This window comes from Carlito syrichta, unplaced genomic scaffold (assembly GCF_000164805.1).
Source record: "Carlito syrichta isolate Samal-C Ts95f unplaced genomic scaffold, Tarsius_syrichta-2.0.1 Scaffold308192, whole genome shotgun sequence".
Lineage (NCBI taxonomy): Eukaryota > Metazoa > Chordata > Mammalia > Primates > Tarsiidae > Carlito > Carlito syrichta.
Genome location: NW_007252288.1, coordinates 1,246,043 through 1,268,397, shown reverse-complemented (window position 1 = coordinate 1,268,397; position 22,355 = coordinate 1,246,043). Strand labels below are relative to the sequence as shown.

Sequence of the window (22,355 nt, the reverse complement as noted above, 5' to 3'; positions counted from 1 at the left end):
TTACTGTAGAGACAAGGTCTCACCAAGTTGCTCGGACTAGTCTCGAACCTGTGGGCTCGGGCAGTCCTCTCGCCTCGGCCTCCCTAGTGCTGGGACTGCAGGCAAGAACCTCCGTGCCCAGTGACGTTCCTGATCATTGTTGATCACATCTCCTTGTTTGTTTGCTGTTTGTTGCCTGTCACGTACCCTCAGCAGAACATACACAAACGTAGGCCTCACAAGCGCCCACTCAGGTTTGTTGTGCTCTCGTGATGCTGTCGTGACTGTCGTCCATCCTGTCTTTATTATTATTATCTGATATTCATCATGGATATTTTTGCATTAAGTTGCATTTTTGGAAAGTGCTGCATCAAAATATAATTTACCTTGGAAGCAATGCATTTTTTTCATGGAAAATGTACCTTAAAGACAGAATCAGGTAGCAAGCTGGGAAGAAACATTGGCAACACACAGACACAGGGCAGGGTCCCAGAACCCCGCAGACGCAGCCCGTGGTGCCGAGGGAAAGGTGAGGGCCTGAGTGGCGGCCCAGGAAGGGCAGTGCAGCCTGGCTGACCACGGGGCCTCCGTGGCGGAGTGGGGTGACCGCTCTTTGGTGCAGGGCAGCACAGCCTGTCCCCTCAGAAACGGGATGTCGTCACACTTGAAGACACAGACTTCTTTGCTGACATGGCTCAATGCCTCTGCTCATTCTTAGGTGTACAAAGATTCGTTTGAACTGAAATTTTTGGAAGAGACTAACTGTCTGTATGCTGCAGAAGGCCAAAGGTTAATGCAAGAAAGAGAGGTAAGACAGCAAAGTGTTTCTGGGCTGCTGACGTCCTTTTCATAGCTGTGCATCCGTCTAGGTGTAAGTTCTTTTCTTTTCTTTGAGTCAGGGTCTCACCCTGTTGCCCAGGCTGGAGCGCAGCGGCCGCTCCCGGCCACCGCAGCCTCGACCTGCCGGGCTCCGGCCTTCCTTCCGCCTCCGCCTTCCAAGTAGTCGGAACGACAGGCGCGCCCTGCCACGCCCGGCTCATTTTTTATTTCTTGTGGAGATGAGGTCTCGCCAAGTTGCCCGGGTGGGTCTCGAACCCGCGGGCTCAGGCACTCCACTCGCCTTGGCCTCCCAAAGTGCTGGGATGACAGGCTGAGCCCCCGAGCCCGGCCGGTGTAGCTTCTTGATGTTTGTCTTTTCACATACATGCAAACATCCGTTGGAGATGTTCTGAAAGGCATAATCTGGCCCAAACTCCCAGGAATTAGCTTCGTTCCTGCTGTAGTAAGAACGGAGTTGCTTTCTGTCAACTCCGAAGCTGTTGCCCTCCTCCCACACATAGAAAACCAGAAAGATAGCTTCTAAAACAAATAAAGGAACTCAAGTTTAAGCAAGAGGACTTTTAAAAATCCTAGGTATGAAAGATACATACAGCTAACAGCCAGCTTCCCAGGTACTGTGTGTGGTCTTGATCACCCTCCCCCCGCCCCCAAAATGGACTGTCACCCAAGTGGGACGTGTCAGCTCATTGGTGGACCTGACTGCTGGTTCCTATACCGAGGTTTTGGTGAGGAAGCTCTGTGTCTGGTACTGGGCCCGGACACAGCCACCTGGGGCAGAACCACAGAGCCCCGTGCGGCCCTGGTGCTGTTGGGCTGTGGCAGAACTCATGTGCTCCCAGGAGACAGGTGTAGCAGCCGTGATGCTTGGTGTCCCCAAGTGAACAGCCGTCTGCTGACTCACCTTTGCCCAGCCAGCTGGTATGGGCGGGGGCTGCCCCGGGCTCCCTCCGCTCCCTCCCAGGCAGGCGCTGCGCTCCCCTGCCGGTGGGCCCAGAGAGGGGACCCGAACCGTGGAGTCACGGGGGTAGGCGGGAGGGCCCTGCTTGGGAGGCGAGTCTCCAGGCCGCCGCCTCCCACATCCCTACAGACACGCTTCCCGCCCCGCCTCAGCCCCGCTCCCGCACCTTCGTATGTGGCTTGAGTAGCTATTCTTTGTAAAACAGTGGTAGAAGGAAAGCAAAATTTCACCTTCTTGGCTGACGTCGAGAATCTTCTTGCTGCTAATACGTTTCAATGTTTTGTTTGGAAGGTTCCAGAATACCTAAACCATGTAAGTAAACGATTAGAAGAAGAGGGAGACCGCGTGATCACGTACTTAGACCACAGCACACAGTAAGTCCTGGGCACGTGCGCTCACGTTGTGGCTTCGCCATAGGTAGCGGGCTGGCCCGGCCGGTCGTCGGGATCCATGGTGTCTGTCAGTTCGCTCACTTCTAGCCAGAGTACTTTTGCTCCAAACATACTTTGCTCATGTTCGTCATCATTACTTGGCGCCCACAAAGGTCACTTCTTACTGAGTGCCCTGCCGGGAGTTACTGCCCAGAGCGAGTGAGTCCAGCTGAGACACTCGGCGTCTGTGGGTCTCGAGACGAGGGATTCTGTGGACGGCAGTGGAGAAGAGGAGGCTCTTTCAGTCGTGAGCTTCTTGTTAGACATGATATGTAACTGTTTTTGTCTGTTTTTTTCTAAACCCAGCCTCAAGCCAGGAGTCACCATGTGACAATTCAGATGGCTTGATCTCTGTTTGTGGTTCTGTCGTGTTGTTTTCTCTTTTTGTCTTTTTTTTTCCCCTTTAAACCTGAGGTTGATGAGTAGCAGGGAAAGAAGAAGGGAAAGATGGGAGCGTTGTGCCAGGCACGGAGTGTTGGTCCATGGGGTGAGAGGTGGGGGCAGAGGCCGAGGAGAGAGCGAAGCGGTGAGGACAGTAAGACGGTAGCACGTGCAGGACGCAGAGGGACGGCTTCCTGACAGAATGCAGAGCGCAAACAAGCCCTGAGAGGAGAGTCCGCGTCGCTTCCAGGCTCCTGGGGAAGACCCAGGGTCCTGTTGTGCCTCCAGCGTGCTTCCGCTAACTGACAGCAGAAGAGGAGCCCACAGACGCTGGGAAGAGGCCACCAGGGAGACACAGCGGAGACCACAGAGAGAAGCGAGTCGACGAAGCCATGGTGCCACAAGGCTGCAGGCCCACGGCCCCCTGGGCTCCGACTCCTGTGTTCAGAGGGGAAGGTGGAGTGTCTGCCTTGTCCTTCTCCACGGGGCTGCTGGGAGAGTTCCAGAAGATGGCACATTTAGAAGTTCCGTGTGAAACTGAATGAAGGCTTGGGAAGATGGCAAAAGCCAGCAGTCCTTGGAATAAAGCAGAAGAGAACAAAAACAAAACAAAATCTAAGAGAACTGAGGTGTAGATAAAAAGAGAAAGCCAGGGAGCATAAGTTCTGTGTACGTGGGGCCACGCATTGCAGATCCCCGAGGGGGCTTCCGTGACAAGGGGGACTTTGCTCAGTGAGGAAGGGAGAAAACGGGCCGAGAGGTGCTCAGGTTGGAGGGCCGGTGCTGGGGTGGGGGGTGGGCTGGGCAGGGCCAGGAGAGGGTGGGCTGGGGCAGGGTTGTGGGTAGGAAGGATCACCAGGGTCTGCAGGTACCAGTCTGAACTCCAGAAGGGCCGTGGCTCAGTCTCTGAGCCTCAGAGGTAGCAGGGCCGAGAATGAACTGGAAGGCCACGCCAGGGAAGGAAAGACGGGGGAGAAGGGGCGGAGAGACCAGCATTTGCACTCGTTGGGAGAAGGGTCGTCTGCCACAGGAGATCCCCAGACCCGTGGCCTTGCGGGGCTGCGTGTCAGTGACCGCAGCTTCACCTGATCGTTGCGTGACTCTGCAGACAACCGGACAGACCCACTCGGCCCGCTCTCGGGCCCTCCCCTCTGCTTTGGAAGACAGGTCTCCAGTTTGGAGGCAGGTGACAGGAGATGCCACACGAGGGAGACAGGCCTGAAGCGACCCCTGGCCCCAGGCTTGGGGCAGGCGGCAACCAGCTGGGAGTGCTTGGGCGCACGTGCCTTTCGCTTCCGTGTCCCTCTGCCCTGGCCACACCTGGAGGGCTTGTTTTTATTTTGTTTGTATTTTGTGAGTTGGAGTGCACTCGGTCGCCCAGGCTGGAGGGCCACGGCACGCCCCCGGCCACTGCAGCCTCGACCCACTGGGCTCCGGCGATCCTTCCACCTCAGCCTTCCAAGGAGCCGGAACCACAGGCGCATGCTACTACGCCCAGCTGATTTTTGATTTATTGCAGAGAAGAGGCCTTGCCAGTTGTCCAGGGTGGTAGGGCTTGTTTTTAGAAGGGACGTCAGAGTCCTTAACAGCAATGTCATCGTCCACTTGCGTGCAGCGAATGCGCCTTAACCCTTTGGTCTCTGGCTGGCTACAGACCAAATGTGTTGCGGGCAGACCCTCCCGTCACCTGCAGCAGCGAGTCAGAGCTTCTTCTTGAGACTTGACTTCTAACGCTGACTCTTTTTTCCTCCTTAGGAAACCTCTGATTGCTTGTGTGGAGAAACAGCTGCTAGGAGAACATTTAACAGCAATTCTGCAGAAAGGTAGGTTCCTTGACTTTTGTGTGAACTAAACGGAATAATCCTTCGTTCATCAGGAGTAAGGGAAATGTCTTAAATAGCAGTGAGCGTAGGAACGTGTCACTTTCACAAGACCACTGTGAAGGTTGTCTCTCTTGAGACGTTGGTTCCGAGGTCAGTGCAAGGCACCTGGTGGAGCTGTGTGTGCACTGCAGACCCCCAGGCAGGTGGCGGGATGCAGGTGCTGGAGGCCCGTGCTCCCAGGTGGAAGCCGCGCAGCTCAGACACGTTTTCCTGTCGGGTCGCTTTTCATACACTCCCCGACTGACACAGGTGATAGGCCGGAAGCTGAGGCGGGTGTGGGTACGGGCCGGTAGTTGTTTTAGCCGTTCAATTTCCTGAGTCTTCCCTGGCCTGCACCGCAGGTGCATCTCAGTGTCAGGTGGGCCCTGACTGGGTGATCTCATCAGCAGAGAACGCTTCTCTCTCCTGGCTTTCCCAAGGGGAAGAGCATGCGGTCTGCGCGGGAACAGCTAGTTTCCACAGCATCCCTCATGGTGGCCCGCAGCCTGGCTCCCGGGAGTCTGCACCCTTAAAGTCGGCGCGATTTCTTCAGCTCAGTCTTGGTTGTGTTGTTTTTATTTCTGGCCTGCACAATGTGCCGAAATCTCTGAAGTCATAACAAGCACAGTCTGGCGTCCATAACACTTTAGTCCTTCTTGTGACTTTTCGTAGCTAAAGAGTTCAGTGTTCCCATTGGAAGGTCATCCTCAGCGTATCTGAAAACCACGGGCTCTCTTGCAAGCCATTGGATACCTCCAAGTTTGGTTTGGGGAAGCCCTGAAGAGTGTCTGCCACGATCCAGCTTGGGTTCTACCTTGCCAGATAATGGCATTTCCACAATTGACGGGGAAGCCAGGACAAAGCTGGGCGGAGAGCGCGAACACTGCTAAGTGCCTACCAGTGCGGACAGCTGCACTTCGTGTTCATCTCCTTTAGTCTGAGGACAGTCCTGAGAAGCCTGGCATTTCGGGAGACCAAGGCGAGAGGAGTGCCTGAGCCTGTGGGTTCAAGACCAGCCTGGGCAACTGGGCGAGACCTCTCTACAATAAATTAAAAAAAAAAAAACAGTGAGCCGGGCATGGTGGCACATACCTGTCCTTCCAGCTACTTGGAAGGCTAAGGCAAAAGGATTGATGGAGCCCGGCGGGTTGACGCTAAGGTGGCCATGAGCATGCCACTGCTCTCCAGCCTGAGTGACAGAATGAGACTATGACTCAAAATGAGTGACAGAGTGAGACTGTGACTCAAAAAAAAAGGAAAGAAAAAAAAAACCGTCCTGGGAAATCAGAAAACTGAGGCTCAAAACAGCCAGATATGGCTCAGCCTGGAATCCCACACCTTTGGGAGGCTGAGATGAGTGGATTGCCTGAGCCCGCGGGTTCGAGACCCGCCTGGGCAGGCGAGACCTCATCTCTACAATAAATCAAAAAAATCAACCGGACGTGGTAGCGCGTGCCTGTAATTCCGGCAACTTGGAAGGCTGAGGCGGAAGGATCGCCGGAGCCCAGCAGGTCGACCCGGCCACTGCACTCCAGTCTGGGCGACAGAGTGAGACTCCAACTCAAAAAAAAAACAAAAAAAAAAAACACAGCCAGATATGGGTTCCTGGACTCACATGGCTTACAAACTGAGAGCCTGTGTTCCAATCTGGATATATTTTCAACTTAGACCACACTGAAACTCACACGGCTGTATGTAGCATTTCACATGTCCATCTAAAAGCAGATGCATTCAGAATGTGTATCAGGTGTTTTTTTTTTTTAAATGAGTCAGTTTATAAGAAAAAGAGGACTTCAGGTAAATAGAAATTTGCTGCATAAAGTGTTTTAGTGCATACTTTGGTGAGTGAAATTGTTTCAAGAAAATGTTAAATTATGTGTATGAAAGCTTACTTTGCATTTTATTAGAAGCATTTTTAAAACTGAAACGTTATATTTTGTGAATTTTGTTTTTAGAGAGACAAGGTCTCACCACATTGCCCAGGCTAGTCTCGAACAGATGGGCTCAGGCAATCCTCTTGCCTTGGCCTCCCAAAGTGCTGGGGTGACAGGTGGGGGCAATCACACCGGCTATTTTGTGAAGTCTTACAGAAGACATTACTCGAGGCCTCAGTAAGATGAAAATGACAAAGTAAAAGCCTGTTTGTGTCAGGCAGCCAAAATGTCATCTGGAGAAACAAGCCCGTGCAGCTGTAACTGAGCACTAGGCCTGCCGGGGGCCCTGTGTCCTGGGCCACGTCCCCAACCACCTCACACTCGACCTCGTGCCGCCTCAGGGGAGGACCTGAAGCTTTCGGAGTCACAGGTCTGCTCACAGTTTCTGCTCTGACATGGCTGCCTCTCTGTAGTTATAATTAAGCATATGTTTAGAAACTACTTCACGAAAGCTTTTCTTATCATGCTTTGGTTTTGGAAGATACAAAATTGAAATATCTAAAGCAATAGAAACTTATTAAAATGCTATGTTGAACACATCAAAATGTCTGATGATGTTTTGTCTCACGCTTTAGTTGTGCATAAAATTAATCAGCTAAAAACTAGATTTGCTAGCTTATCCTTTAATAAAAATATTTTCTGGCCGGGTGCAGTGGCTCACACCTGTCATCCCAGCCCTTTCAGAGGCAAAGTCAAGAGAATTGCCTGAGTCTGGGGTTTCAAGACCAGCCTGGGCAACTTTGCAAGACCTCAACTCTACAATAAATTAAAAAAATCAGCCAGGTGTGGTGGCACGCACCTATGGTTCCAGCTTGGAAGGCTGAAGCAGAAGGCTCTCCTGAGCCCAGTGGGTCAGAGCCGTGGTGGCCATGAGCATGCCATTACATTCTTCCATCCTGGGCAACAGAGTGAGACTCCAACTCCAACAAACAAACAAAAAAAAAAATTTCTGACCGAATGATTAAATAAGAAGGAATCATGAACTTCCCAGGTTACAGCTGGTATGAATGTTTTTTTGAACATTGCCACTTGAGTGAAATAAGAGGGCTTTACTGACATGTAGAAATAAGTACAACATTCCCCAACATGCTCTGAAAAAATGAAATTCGCCTGATGGGGTTGTCTCAGATATTTAAGGAACTCAACTTGCCTGTTCAGAAACAAAGTGATATCTGTACTCACTAAATTTTAAGTTACGGTATTAGCGTTTTTGTGGCACCTGCTGACTTCCAGTGTCATGTTTATGAATGTCGACTTACCGCTGTCGTCTGCTCACGTGTCCTGCTCGCCCAGGGCTCGACCACCTGCTGGACGAGAACAGAGTGCCGGATCTCACGCAGATGTACCAGCTGTTCAGCCGGGTGAGAGGCGGACAGCAGGCGCTGCTGCACCACTGGAGCGAGTACATCAAGGTAGGTGGGGCCCGGGGCTGTGCTCAGGCGCTCCGTGCAAGGGGTGAAGGGGCAAAGGGGTGGGGCCCTTCCCAGAACCCTCTGGGCCCAGCAGAGGCACTGCCTGTGGGGGGGTGCCTCTGTTTGCCTCCAGGTCACCTGTGTGAATTCGTTTTTTAAGGTAAGTTCTTTAAGATAACAGTTGTGGTTTTTCAGAAAGTAACTGTTGTAAGTCTGTTTGTCAGACTTGATCTCTTCGTGCCTTTGTTCAGTGAGAACTGCTGGCATATTTGGCATTCCAGTTGGGTCTGTGTTCCTATTTCCTACCAATCCAAAGTTAGGGCTTATTATGCTCTTACTTTCACACTTCTAAAGCACTTTTTTTGTGCCCTTAACGTGCCTGATTCAGCCCATTCTCCAGTGGCTCCTTGGCTGCTACCTTCGGCTTCTTGTGTCTGCAAGGGGCACCGTCCTTTGGTGCTGATACAGGGCCTCGCTGAAGACTGGGACCTTGGCCCAGGGCACCACCCCACCTGGGGGACGCTGGCCCGTGTCTGGAGACATTTCTGGTGGTCACAACAGGGTGCCGCTTGCCCTGGTACTGCCAGATGAACAGGACAGCCCCACCACCACCGGTAGTTGCCTGGCACAGAATGTCAGTGGTGCCGAGACCCAGACACCTGATGGTGACACTGAATGGGCGTCATCTCAGGCGGGGCTGATGGAAATGGAAATAACTGAGGTTTGCGTCAGTACCCCTAGACAGATCGCAAGTGTTTCAGTATGTCCCAGTTGCCTGGGAGGTGTCTTTCACCCGAAATGATGAACGCCCAGCGAAAGCCTTTGTGGTTTGCTTGCTGGTGACTGTTTTCAGATCCTAGGGTGAAAAGGTAAATGAAGTCTCCAGGGAATTGTGCTGAGCCAAAAAAAAAGCCAGTCCCCAAAAGTTTGCGTACCACATCATTCCATTCACGTAACTTTATTTTGAGTTGGGGTCTCATCACTTTCTGGCACCCAGGCTGGAGTGCATGGGCACAATCATAGCTCACCACAGCCTCAACCTCCTGGGCTCAGACAGTCCTTCCCCCTCAGCCTCCTGAGTAGCCGGGACCACGGGCACACACCAACACACGCAGCTAGTTTTTTGTTTTTTTGTAAGGTCTCACTGTGTTGCCCAGGCTGGTCTCGAGCTCCTGGGCTCAAGCCATCCTCTCTCCTCTGCCTCCCAAAGTGCTGGGATGACACAGACCACCACACCTGGCCAAATGTAATACTTTTGAAATGATAACATTTAGAAATGGAGGACAGATGCAGTTAGCAGTTTGAGGATGGGGTGGAAGTGGAAGTGTGGTGACAGAAGGCAGCGGGGGGGTCCTTGTGCTGGATCCTTGGTGTTTTGGCCACGGGGGTGCAGGTACAGGTCACGCCGACCCGCCCAGGGGATGACGTGGTCGAGAAGGTGCTGTCCACACCAGCGAGCTGCATGGAAAACTGGGCCTCCCTGGGGAAGATGGGGCTGGGCCAGCGTCAGTGTCCCAGTTGTGAGCCTGGTCTGTAGCTCGGGGAAGCAATGCAGAGGAGAGGAGTCTTCGTTGATGTACGTGTGCACGTCTGTAATGGTCTCAGTAAAGACCAAGGGGCCCAAACCTCACCTGCATGCATCCCCTATTGAGGTAAATCCTCGGGCGAGCCCATGATTCTAAAATAAAAATAGGAAAGATTTCAACTAAATAAGAAAGAGAAATGAGACTGGCTCGATGGCTCAACCTGTCATCCCGCGCTTTGGGAGGCCGAGGTGAGTGGATTACCTGAGCCTGCGAGTTCGAGACCCACCTGGGCAACTTGGCGAAACCTCATCTCTACAATAAATCAAAAATTAGCCGGGCGTGGTAGCGTGCTCCTATAGTTCCGGCTACTTGGAAGGCTGAGGCAGAAGGATCGCCGGAGCCCAGCAGGTGGACACTGGAGTAGCTGTGAGCATATCACCGCACTCCAGCCTGGATGACAGAGTGAGACTCCAACACAGAAAAAAAAAAAAGAAAAGAAACGAAAGCATGCACACTGCTTTATGGAATAGTCAGGCCTGAACTCAGGTGTTGATCTGCCTGTGGAAAGCCCTCCCCACACACAGCCCCCCAAGATTTGGTACAGTGAAGTTGAGTTGAAAGTTAGAACCTAGTACACTAAGTCAGCAGTAAAGGGTTAGGTCTTTGCCAGTGCGAGGGTCTTCCGGGCATGGGCATGTGTGCTGGACACTAGAAGGTTGCCGTGGCAGTTTTCAGTCTGAGTGATAAATATCAGTGAGTGTCAGATAACAGTAAGCGCTTATGCTGTAGCAGGAAGAGTATTTGGTGTTCGAGTAGCATGCTGTCCTCAAAGTCAGGCTGGCCCTTGTGGTAGATGTGCGTTTTATTTAAATGTGTTATTTATTTATTTTTTGAGTCAGAGTCTCACTCTGTTGCTTAGGCTGGAGTGCAGTGGCACGTTCATGGCCACCCCAGTGTTGACCTGCTGGACTCAGGTGATCCTTCTGCCTCAGCCTTCCAAGTAGCCAGAACTACAAATGCATGCTACCATGCCCGGCTAATTTCTTTCTTTTTTTTTTTTGATATGTTGTAGAGATGAGGTCTCACCAAATTGCCCAGGCTGGTCTCAAACCCCTGGACTCAGGCAATCCTCTCGCCTCAACCTCCCAAAGTGCTCGATTACAGGCTTGAACCGCTGTGCCTGGCCAATGTGCGTTATTTTAAATGTAGGTCACATAAAAGGGTATAGAGTCAAGGTTAAGTCTGTCCCACACACCTTCCCTCCTACTTCCTTGGCATCTATCAATAACATGCCTTATGTGCGTCTGTGACATGTGAGTCCCTGTGTGTCGTCTATGAAGACCAGTCCCCACCGCCCACCAGAAAAAGAATCCATTAATAACTGTATTCTCAGCCTGTAATCCCAGCCGAGGCGAGTGGACTGCCAGAGGCTGTGGGTTCAAGACCCACGCAGGCAACTTGGCGAGACCTTGTCTCTACAATAAATCAAAAATTAGTCGGGCGTGATAGCGCACGCCTGTAGTTCCAGCTACTTGGAAGGCTGAGGCGGAAGGATCACTGGAGCCCCGCAGGTCGAGGATGCGGTGGACGGGAGCCTGCCACTGTGCTCCAGGCTGGGCGACAGAGTGAGACTGCAACTCAAAAAAAAGCTGTGTTCATCCGAGTGCAGTGGCTCACGCCTGTCGTCCCAACACTTTGGGAGGCGGAGGTGAGAGGACTGCCTGACCAGCCTGGGCGACGTGACAATACCTTGTCTCTAGAGTAAATGAAAACAGATTAGCTAGACATGGTGGTGCACACCTGTAGTTGCAGCTACCTGGAAGGCTGAGGCGGGTCACCCGCATTCAGCAGGTGGAGACTGTGGTGGCCATGAGCGTGCCAGTGCACTCCAGCCAGGGCGACAGTGAGACTCCGACTCCCCAAAAACACGAGTTGTCAGTGCCCCGAGTGGCGAGCGTGTGTGACCTGTCCTGCTTGTGTGATGGCAGAAGGAAGTCCTGTGAGGCGTCATAAGCCTGCTGCTCACTTGGCGCTTGTTGACTTTCCAGACTTTCGGGACGGCGATCGTCATCAACCCTGAGAAGGACAAGGACATGGTACCGGACCTGCTGGACTTCAAGGACAAGGTGGACCACGTGATCGAGGTGTGCTTCCAGAAGAATGAGAGGTTCGTCAACCTCATGAAGGAGTCCTTCGAGACGTTCATCAACAAGAGGCCCAACAAGCCTGCAGAGCTCATCGGTACAAACACTTGCTTCTGGACCCTTCCTCAGTTTGGGAAGATCAGGCAAAGCTCAAGCAAGTCTCTTCCCAAAACATTCGAGCCTCTCACGGAGAGCGTGGAGGAAGGGTTTTTATCAAGTCTTATGAGGGCTCCCATGAAAAAAAGTCTGGGGCAGCCCCTTCAGGTCCCCTCCCACTGTGGGATCTTTTCTCTCCTCTCAAATCCTGCTTTCTCAAAAGAAAAAATTCCCACACCTACACATGTGTGTGTTGGGTGGCATTTCTGTAAAGGAAAATGAGGGAAATTCTCCCTCTTAATTACAGGCAAGTGATTTCTGCTCAGAAATTAGACTCAGAAGGTTTGTTACGGAAGAATGCCTGCATAAGGAGAGCTTTTGTGAATCCCTGGAGAGTATTTAACATGACACATTCTTTAGTCACCATCTCTGCAGCCTTCAATCAGTATTAAAATATTGTAAAAGTAGAGGGATCTCAAATGGTAGCATATTTTAAAATGCTGTATTTAAATTGTACCCATTGTGCACGGTTAATTCTTGATAATATCAAAATATATTTTAGAATTCACAGGCTTTTACTAGTCAGTGAGAGTTTTTTTAATTTACAGGAGGAAAGGGGCAAAGAAGGCGCAACATGACACTAAGTTAGCTGTGTAGATTGTTGAGGAGGCATGATGGAATGTGGGGGGCATTATACAGTTGGCCAGGCCTCGTCTCTACAATAATCAAAAAATGAGCCGGGGGTGGTAGCACACGCCTGTAGTTCCAGCTACTTGGAAGCCTGAGGCGGAAGGATCCAGAGCCCAGCAGGTCGAGGCTGCGGTGACCGTGAGTATGCCACTGCACTCCAGCCTGGGTGATAGAGTGAGACTCCAACTCAAAAAAAGAAAAAAAAAACTCAGTCCTTGGCTCTGTTAACGTTTGAGGAAGTATTTCCTCACCGTGTGACTTGAGAGCACCTAACTTAGGAAAGGGGACATTGGCCTTTCTGTCATGTGATGGCGTCATTTTGGAAATGTTCTGGAATGTTGCTGCCCGGTGTTGCTTGCTGCTTCTCTCTCATTTGGAGTGTTCACTGTTTGACGTTTCTTGCCTCTCTCAGCAAAGCATGTGGACTCCAAGTTGAGAGCGGGCAATAAAGAAGCCACGGACGAGGAGCTGGAGCGGACGCTGGACAAGATCATGATCATATTCAGGTTCATTCATGGTGAGACGCGCGGGGAGCTCTTCCAGTGGACGTGGGCACTTGGGAAAAGCGGTGCTGCGGGGAGGTCTCTGTGCACCTGTCTCCACGAGGAAGCTTCACGTGCAGGCTCCCCACCCGCAGAGCCGGTTGGCTTTGGCGTGAGCACTGCTGAGGGTGTCCAGGAGGGGAAGTCGTGGCATGTCCACGCTCTGGTGTCTTATGTTATTCGCTCCTGGTTATACCAGGTAAAGACGTCTTCGAAGCATTTTATAAAAAAGATTTGGCCAAAAGACTCCTGGTTGGAAAAAGTGCCTCAGTCGATGCTGAAAAGTCGATGTTGTCAAAGCTCAAGCACGGTAAGCGTGTGGGGGACAGCTCTCTGCAGTGACCTTGTTGGGTGCTCTCCACGGGGGCTGTGGGGGGGCTCCCCGTGGTGGCCGTGTGGGACAGGCTCGCAGCTGGGGGCGGCCCCCCAAGCCGCTGTGTTCTCGCCCTTCCTTTGCTGTGCTCAGAGTGTGGGGCGGCCTTCACCAGCAAGCTGGAAGGCATGTTCAAGGACATGGAACTTTCAAAGGACATCATGGTGCACTTCAAGCAGGTGAGTGGGGCCTCTTCAGGGACAGCTTTTCCGGAAGGCCCACCCGGAAGGGGGAGGTGGGTGAGGAACAAAGAACTCCCCGTGGGCCATGAGCGCTGCGCGGGTGGGCGCGCTCAGAGCCTCATCTGCACCACCACACAAGCACCTCGCCAAAGCCACTTGTAGCCCGGAGCCGTTGAAGTCTGAAACGCGTGTTCAGGCCGGGCTCGGTGGCTCAGGCTGTCATCCCAGCACTCTGGGAGGCCAAGGCGAGTGCATTGCCTAGAGCCTCAGGTTCGAGACCAACCTGGGCACCATGGCGAGACCTCATCTCGACGATAAATCAAAAATCGACTGGGCTACTTGGAAGGGGGCGGAAGGTCGCCAGAGCCCAGCAGGGCAACACTGGGGTGACTGTGAGCGTGCCGCTGCGCTCCAGCCTGGGCGACGGAGTGAGACTCCAACTCAAAAAACATGTTCTGCTCTAAACCAGATAAGGAAAAGTACACTATGAACGTCTCCCAAATAAATTTAAAAAGAAAAAGAGTCCCTCAAGGTGTTTGTGTGAGCTGGATGGTGACACACCAGGAAGAAGAGCGACCCCAGTGCCAAGGCGTGCTGAGCCTTGTGGGAATGTTCCAGGGTGGAGAGAAATGCAGCACATGCAGATGAAACTCTGCTTTGGAAACATCTGCTTTGTTAAGGCCGGGCGTGGTGGCTCATGCCTATAATCCCAATACTTTGGGAGGCCAAGGCGAGAGGATTGCCCGAGCCCACCAGTTCGGAGACCAGCCTGAGCAACTGGGCGAGACCTCATCTCTATGATAAAAATTAGCTGGGCGCGGTGGCACACGCTTATAGTTCCACCTACTTGGAAGGCTGAGGTGGAAGGATTGCCCAAGCCTTGCAGGTCGAGGCTGCCGTGGCTGTGACTGTGCCACTGCCCTCCAGCCTGGGCAACAGAGTGAGACTCCAACTCAAAAAAAAAATTACTTTTGATGATATTCTGAATAATTATTGTATCTTGAATTTCTTTGTTTTTAGCATATGCAGAATCAAAGTGACCCAGGCCCCATAGACCTCACGGTAAATATACTTACAATGGGATACTGGCCGACGTACACGCCCATGGAAGTGCATTTAACTCCAGAGGTGAGTGTCAAAGATGATGTCCTGCTTCCCTTGTCACACCGCGCCAGGTACAGACACGCTGCCCTCAGGAAGTGTTTAATGAGAAGTTTTTTGTGTCGCCCACTCAGTCAAAAATCAGAGTGCCGGCCAGGTGTGGTGACTCACATCTGTCATCCCAGCACTTAGGCTGAGGCTGGAGGATCCCTTGAGCCCAGGAATTGCAGACCAGTCTAGGCAACATAGCATGACCTGTTCTCTATAAAATGATCAAAAAATTAGCTGGGTGTCCTGCCTGTAGTCCCAGCTACTTGGGAGGCTGAGGCAGGATCGCCTGAGCCTGGGAGGTCGAGGCTATAGTGAGCTATGATTGTACCACAGCACTCCAGCCTAGGTGACAGAGGGAGACCCCAACTCAAAAAAAGCATAACATTGCAGCCTCTGGAAAGCAGAAAATGAAGGTGATGGCTTCTGTAATCGCGACTCCTTCCAACACTGCCTTTGGCACCTTCTGACCTTCAGGGAAGCTGTCAGCAAGGGGGGATTCTTATCTTGGAAGTTACTGCGTGGTGATCTGTGGGAGCTAATTGTCTGGTTGCCCTTTCCTTCCACCGCAGACAAGGCTCAACTCTTGGGAGTGGCATTATTTAGGGCCTTCTGTGTCGGCCAGGACTTTCAGTATGTGGAGTGTTTTCAGATGGGTAGAATCCTTGCTCGGTGAAGTTAGAATCCAGCAGGGGAAACGGCACACGCACTGGACCCAGTGGAAAGGGCTGATTCCAGTGTGGAGCAGGGAAGGCTTCCTGGAGAAGGTGGCAATTGAGCCTGGCCTCAAAGATGAGTGGTTCTTCCTCAGCAGAGAGGGGACGAGGGACTGAGAGCAGTGGGGAGGGAACGGTGGGACCCCCTCCTCGGCCATCACAAGGGTCACGACCAACACTCCCATGCAAAAGACCACTTAGTGGGAGAAAAGCCTAGCAAGTTGTCTGGGTGGTGTTTTGCCTGATATGGGAGCAAGCCTTCGGCAGTGAAGACCCGGGAGACCGTCCACTGAGGCTTGGGGTTGGAGAGTGGCCTTAGGTGAGGAGGAGCGATTGGGGGCGGGGTGGAATGAGCGGAGTCGGATCCGCACAGCCTGTCCCAGCCCTCCCCCCTCCCGATGCAGCCGGCAGTCGCGAGGGAAGTTGGGAGCTTCTTTGTGGCCAGCTCCTGGGCAGAGAGGCAGAAGGTTTGCGGGAAGAGTTCTAGGTCCTGGGACCCGCCTTGGGGAGGGAGGAGTTCCTGGTTCTGTGACTCACCTCGGTGGAGAGGGGCGGGGGGCGGAGGGGAGAAGCTTGGGGAGACCCTGCTCCTGAGGCTGTTCCGAGCCCCCTGGCCAGACATGCGGACAGTGGGCGGACTTCCAAGAGTGGCACACACCCAGCCAGTCGGTGTCAGCCGCGAGCCGGGGCCGTCCTCTGTCCCTGTGCAAAGTTCCTGGCCCATCTGAATCCGGGTTGCGCCCCGCCCTCTCCCCTCGACACCCCGGAGGGTGTTTCCTGAGACATGCCCCAAGCATCACACAGAGGAGACTGGCCCCGAGTCGCAGTCTCATCCCAGTTCTGGCTGTTGCCTCAGAAGCGTCCCTGAGCCAGCCCTGGACCATGCTGAGAGCAGCACTTGTCATCGCTGTTCCCTCGTGATGGGCTCAGGTTGCACGGACCCGCCGGACACCCATGTCCCCACCAGGGCTGGCACCCATTTGCCCCAGCATCTTGGTGACGTTGGGCAGAGTCTGTTGGATGCCAGCCTCTCTGCTGTGCTGTTTGTGTTTGGGCGGCTTCTCATCTGTCACCTGCTGGCGTTTCCTGCCTGAGCCCGTTCTGACCTTGGTGAAGGGGCATGTGTTCCCAGCCTCCGCCATCTGTGTTTAGACATCATTGTTCTGCCTTCCCTCCCACCCCATCGAATGTTCTCTCCCTTCACCGCTGAGAACGCGTGGATGCTGATGGACTTACTCTGATGCCGTGCTGCCCAGGCCTGGCCCGTGGGCCGCCTCTAAGCTGGCTCCTTTGCTCTTGACAGGCCCACATCATTTTCTGGGTACTTTTTTGTTTTCTGGCAAAAGAAGCTTGAAGCTTATCGTGCTGGTTTTTTAGTTGTGGTAAAGTACACTTTAGCATACGGTTTACTATTTTAAAGTGTATGGGTCAGTGGCATTAACGGTTGTTTTCCTCCATGTGACAGATGGTTAAACTTCAGGAAGTATTTAAGGCATTTTATCTTGGAAAACACAGTGGTCGGAAGCTTCAGTGGCAAACTACTCTGGGGCATGCTGTCTTAAAAGCGGAGTTTAAGGAAGTAAGTTCTTGGTTTCATTTATGTCTGTTTTTTGTAAGTATGTCAACAGAATGTCTGAACATCTAAAAAACCAGTCTCCATGGCGATGCATTGCACTCCTCTGCTAAACAGAGGGCTGCAAATTCCAGTGCAGTAAGATGCCCCTTCTTGGCTGAGAGCTTGATGCCAGCTGGACACAAGAAGCAGTGCGACTCTTGGCGGCTGCCGGACGAGGGCATGCTGCGGGTGCCGCCTGAGGGCAGCAGGTTGCGGCAGAGCCCACCCGTCACCTGCAGTGCTGCCGGAGCTCAAGGCCAGAGTGAAAGGGGCTTGTCACGGCACACGGTGTGCTGGAGTCCCTGCAGCTGCAGTTGCCTCCGATGTTATTTGTTTGGGTTTTTTTGAGTCAGGAGTCTCAATCTGTCACCCAGGCTGGAGTACAGTGGCACACTCATGGCCACCACAACCTCGACCTGCTGGGCTCAGGCAATCTTTCCGCCTCGGCCTTCCAAGTAGCCAGAACCATAGGCGTGCACCACCATGCCTGGCTAATTTTTTTTATTTATTATAGTGACAAGGTCTTGCCAAGTTGTCTAAACTGGTCTCAGCCCCTAGGCTCAGACAATCCTCTTGCCTCAGTCCCCGAAGCGCTGGGACTACAGGCATGAGCCACCATTCCCAGCCTTGTTATTCCCCCTTTTAACAAGGTTACTGACCCTACTCGCACTCCTTCGGGTGTTTACGAAGAAGGCTGAGACACCACTTAAAGGAGCGTGTAGACCTGTCAGCAAATGTGTCTGGCCCTTTCCTTCAGTAGTATTGGCTAGGCGCAGTGGCTCACACCTGTAATCCCAGCACTTTGAGAGGCAGAAGTGGGAGGATTGCTTGAGGCCAGGAGTTGGAGACCAGCCTGGGCAACATAGCAAGAACCCCGTCTCTAAAAAAATTAAAAATGCCAGGCACAGTGGCTCATGCCTACAATCCCAGCACTTTGAGAGGCTGAGGTGAGAGGATTGCCTGAGCCTACGGGTTTGAGACTAGCCTGGGCAACTTGGCAAGACCTCGTCTCTACAATAAGTCAAAAAATTAGCTGGGCATAGTGGCACATGCTTGTATCTCCAGCTGCTTGGAAGGCTGAGGCAGAGAGATTGCCTGAGCCCAGTAATTCGAGGCTGCAGTGACCACCAGTGTGTTACTGCACTCCAGCCTGAGCAACAGAATAAGACTCCGACTCAAAAAACAAAATTAAATAAATAAAAACAAAAATTAGTCTGGCATAGTGGCACTCACCTGTAATCCTAGCCACTTGGGAGGCTGAGGCTGAAAAATCACTTGAACCCAGGAGGCTCAGTCAAGGCTGCAGTGAGCTGTGATTGCAACACTGCACTCCAGCCTGGGCTGCAGAGTAAGACCCTGTCTCTAAAAAAATTAAAATCAAAATGTTTTTACAAAATGGTATCTAAGGTCGGGTTCAGTGGCTCAGCCTATCATCCCAGCACTTTGGGAGGCCAAGGCGAGAGGCAGGCTTTAGCCCGCGGGTTCTAGATCAGCCCGGGCAACATGGCAAGTCCTCGTCTGTACATTAAATAAAAAAAGAACTGGGTGTGACAGCACGTACGCCTGTTGTGCCAGTTACTTAGAAGGCCGAGGTGGAAGGACCACTGGAGCCCAGCAGGTCGACACTGGGTTGGCCGTGAGTGTGTCACTGCACTCCAGCCTGGGCAGCGGAGTAGGTCTCTGACTCAAAAAAAAAAAAAGTAAATAATTTTTTACTACTTTAAGATTTTTTTTTGAGCCTCAGCCTTCCAAGTAGCTGGAACTACAGGCATGTGCCACCTTGCCTAGCTAATTTTTTAATTTTTGGCTTCCCAAAATGCTGGATTTACAGCCTTGAGCCACCAGGCCTGGCTCTTTTTTTTTTTTTTTTTTTTTTGAGTTGGACTCTCCCTCTGTTGGCCAGGCTGGTGTGCAGTGGCACACTCCCAGCCACCACAGCCTCAACCTGCTGGGCTCAGGTGATCCTTCCATTTCAGCCTTCCAAGTAGCTGGAACTACAGACGCACACCACCATGCCCGGCTAGTTTTTTGTGATTTATTGTAGAGACAGTCTCACCAAGCTGCCCAGGCTGGTCTCGAACCCCTGAGCTCAGACAGTCCTCTCACCTCAGTCTCCCAAAGTGCTGGGATGACAGGCTTGAGCCACTCCACCGGCGGAAGATATTTCTTTTTATTTATTTATTTATTTTTTTTTGAGTTGGAGTCTCACTGTGTCCCCCAGGCTGGAGTGCAGTAGCACACTCACAGCCACTGCAGCCTTGACCTGCTGGGCTCAGGCGACCCTACCTCTCAAGTAGCCGCAACTACAGACACACGCCACCATGCCTGCCTAGTTTTTGTGATTTATTGTAGCAACAGGTCTCACCAAGTTGCCCCGGCTGGTCTGGGACCTCCAGGCTCAGGCAGTCCTCTCGCCTCGGCCTCCCAAAATGCTGGGAGTATAGGCTGAGCCACCACGCCCAGCCAGAAGATACTTCAGGAGAAGAATTTTTTTTTTTTTCTTTTTTTGAGTTGGAGTCTCACTCTGTTGTCCAGACTGGAGTGCAGTGGCCGCTCCTGACCACCGTAGCCTCGACCTGCTGTGCTTCGGTGATCCTTCCGCCTCAGCCTTCCAAGTAGCCGGAATTACAGGCATGCGCTACCATGCTCGGTTGATTTTTTTGATTTACTGTAGAGATGAGGTCCCGCTGCCCAGGCGGGTCTCGAACCCGCGGGCTCAGGCAATCCACTCACCTCAGCCTCCCAAAGGCATGGGATTACAGACTGAGCCACCGAGACCGGCGAGAGAAGAATTTTTAAGTACAATACCTAATGATCATATTATTCTTTTATAATCAGGAACTTAATTTCTTCTTATTTGGTAGGTACTAGTAATTTCTTGATTGCCTCACAAAGAGCTTGAGAGCAGACAGCCTCTTTTTATTTTTCAAAGATCATGCCACCCAGATGGGCCGCTCCTGGCCTCACGGTCGTGCCCCTCCACAATACAGCTCCCACAGGGCAGCAGGACACCAGCTCCCCACACCAGCCAACTGGTCGGGCAGCCACCTCGCGGTCGGGCCCACTGGCTGCTGCCCACGGCAGGAGGGCAGAAAGATGGCAGACGCGGTCGTGGGCAGAGACAAGCGCAGGGAGTAGTGGCTCATCTCGCTGCCCCTGTCCCGCATCCGGGTCATCATGAAGAGCTCCCCCGAGGTGTCCAGCATCAACCAGGAAGTGGTGGTGTTCACGGCCAAGGCCACGGATCTCTTTGCTCCATTTCTAGCCACTGTTCCTACAGACATGGCAGAGGAAAAGAGAAGAAAGCCCTGACTTAACAGTGATTTAACCAATACTGCAAAGGAATCGGAAACTTTTCGGGTTTTTGCAGATAAATTGCCAGAAAAGATTTTAGCTAGTGAATACCTGAAAATGCTTAAAGAGGAAAAGCGGGAAGAAGGTGAGAATGGCGACAGTGAACACAACAGTGACGAAGCTGAGTTGTAACCAGAAAGACGCTTTACAGATCAGCCTGGTGAGAGCCCTCCTGGATCAGCAGCATTGCTTTGAAGTCAAAACGACACACGTGCCTTTAGTCTTTTCACTGTTTCAGAACCTTCCAGTGTGCCGTGTTCTTTCTGAGCTGAGGCAGAGCAGCTGGTGCATCTCTACCATCAACAGCCAGAGGACCCAGACGGCAGCCTGTCTCTGACAGGCCCATAGCAGTTGGTCAACAGGGAGGCCCCTTGCACATGTGGCCATGACCAGTAATTGATCTGCTATAGCTCCACACACCGGAGACAAAGACAAAAGATTCTGCTCAGCTTTAAAATTTACAAATAGATTTCTAAAGAGCTTATATATAGCAGTTTTGTAAATGCATACATGCATATTTTGGAATTGGTTCATGTAAACAACATGAGTCAGCCGGGCTCGGTGGCTCAGCCTGTCATCCCGCGCCTTTGGGAGGCTGAGGTGAGTGGATTGCCTGCGGGTTCGAGACCCGCCTGGGCAACTTGGCGAGACCTCATCTCTACAATAAATAAAAAATCAGCCGGGTGTGGTAGCGCGCGTCTGTAATTCCGGCTACTCGGAAGGTTGAGGCGGAAGGATCGCCGGAGCCCAGCGGGTCGAGGCTGCAGTGGCCAGGAGCGGCCGTTGCACTCCAGTCTGGGTGACACAGTGAGACTCCGACTCAAAAAAAACAAAACAAAAACGTGAGTCAGTTTTCACTAAATAGGTACTTTATAGTCAGTATATTACATTTGAATTTTTGTATTTTAAGAACACTTCTTTGACTATTTGTTCAAATATTTTTCTACTGTAAAGACATGCTTTTCTATTAAAGATCTGTACAGATATTCACAGTAAAAAACGAAAGGATCATGCCAGGCACAGCGGCTTGCGCCTGCCATCCCAGCACTTTGGGAGGCCGAGGTGAGTGGATGGCCTGAGCTCAGGGGTTCGAGACCAGCCCGGGCAACTTGGTGAAACCTCATCTCTACAATAAATCAAAAAATTTGCCAGGAGTGGTGGCATGCACCTGTGGTTCCGGCTACTCGGAAGGCTGAGGCGGGAGGGCTGCCTTTGCCCAGCAGGTCGGGGCTGTGGTGGCTGGGATTGTGCCACTCACTCCAGCCTGGGTGATGGAGGGAGACACTAGCTCAAAAAACAATCGTAGTGAAAGTAAATCAGGCCAGGTACGGTGGCTTACGCCCAAATCCCAGCACTTTGGGAGACTGAGGTGAGAAAGTTGCCTGAGCCCACGGGTTCGAGACCCGTCTGGGCAACTTGGCGAGACCTCATCTCTACAATAAATCAAAAAATCAGCTGGGCATGGTGGTGCGCGCCTGTAGTTCTGGCCTCTTGGAAGGCTGAGGCAGAAGGATCGCCGGAGCCCGGCAGGTCGAGGCTGCGGTGGCCGGGAGCGGCCACTGCGCTCCAGTCTGGACCACAGAGTGAGACTCTAACTCAAAAAATAAGTAAATAAAATAAAATAAAAAAATCAGCCAGGCATGATGTTGCGTACCTGTGTTCCCAGCATTTTGGGTGGTGGAGGTGGACGGATTGCCTGAGTTTAGGGGTTTGAGACCAGCCTTGGCAGCTTGGTGAGACCTCGTCTCTACAATAAATTAAAAAAACAGCTGGGTGTGGTGGCGCACGCCTGTGGTTCCAGCCACTTGGAAGGCTGAGGCAGAAAGGTCGCAAGAGCCCAGCAGGCCGAGGCTGTAGCGGCCATGAGTATGCCACTCCAGCCTGGGCAGCAGCTTAGGACTCCAACTCAACCCAAAAAAATTACCACAGCACAGCTTGCAAAGTGAGGGGTCCCTTTCTTTCAGGGGAAGAAAGAGTTCCAGGTGTCCCTCTTCCAGACGCTGGTGCTTCTCATGTTCAACGAAGGGGACAGCTTCAGCTTCGAGGAAGTCAAGATGGCCACCGGGATAGGTACGGAGACTCCCCAGAAGCCCCACGCCAAAAAGCACATGTTCATGCCGGGCTCGGTGGCTCAGCCTGTCATCCCGCGCCTTTGGGAGGCTGAGGTGAGT

General features: G+C 52.3%; 1 protein-coding gene and 1 pseudogene across 1 annotated transcript in view; both read left to right on the top strand.

Moving 5' to 3' along the window:
* The window catches only part of CUL4A (cullin 4A), a 41,631-nt gene that overhangs the window by 13,076 nt on the left and 6,200 nt on the right, over positions 1–22,355 (top strand). Inside the window, exons 5-15 of the mRNA XM_021716129.1 lie at positions 698–787; positions 2,069–2,151; positions 4,345–4,412; positions 7,679–7,797; positions 11,372–11,564; positions 12,666–12,770; positions 12,995–13,105; positions 13,262–13,347; positions 14,371–14,478; positions 16,681–16,794; positions 22,149–22,254. Coding sequence (XP_021571804.1) covers positions 698–787; positions 2,069–2,151; positions 4,345–4,412; positions 7,679–7,797; positions 11,372–11,564; positions 12,666–12,770; positions 12,995–13,105; positions 13,262–13,347; positions 14,371–14,478; positions 16,681–16,794; positions 22,149–22,254 — 1,183 coding nt within the window. The remainder of the gene's footprint in view (positions 1–697; positions 788–2,068; positions 2,152–4,344; positions 4,413–7,678; positions 7,798–11,371; positions 11,565–12,665; positions 12,771–12,994; positions 13,106–13,261; positions 13,348–14,370; positions 14,479–16,680; positions 16,795–22,148; positions 22,255–22,355) is intronic.
* On the top strand, positions 19,927–20,316 carry LOC103267640 (annotated as a pseudogene).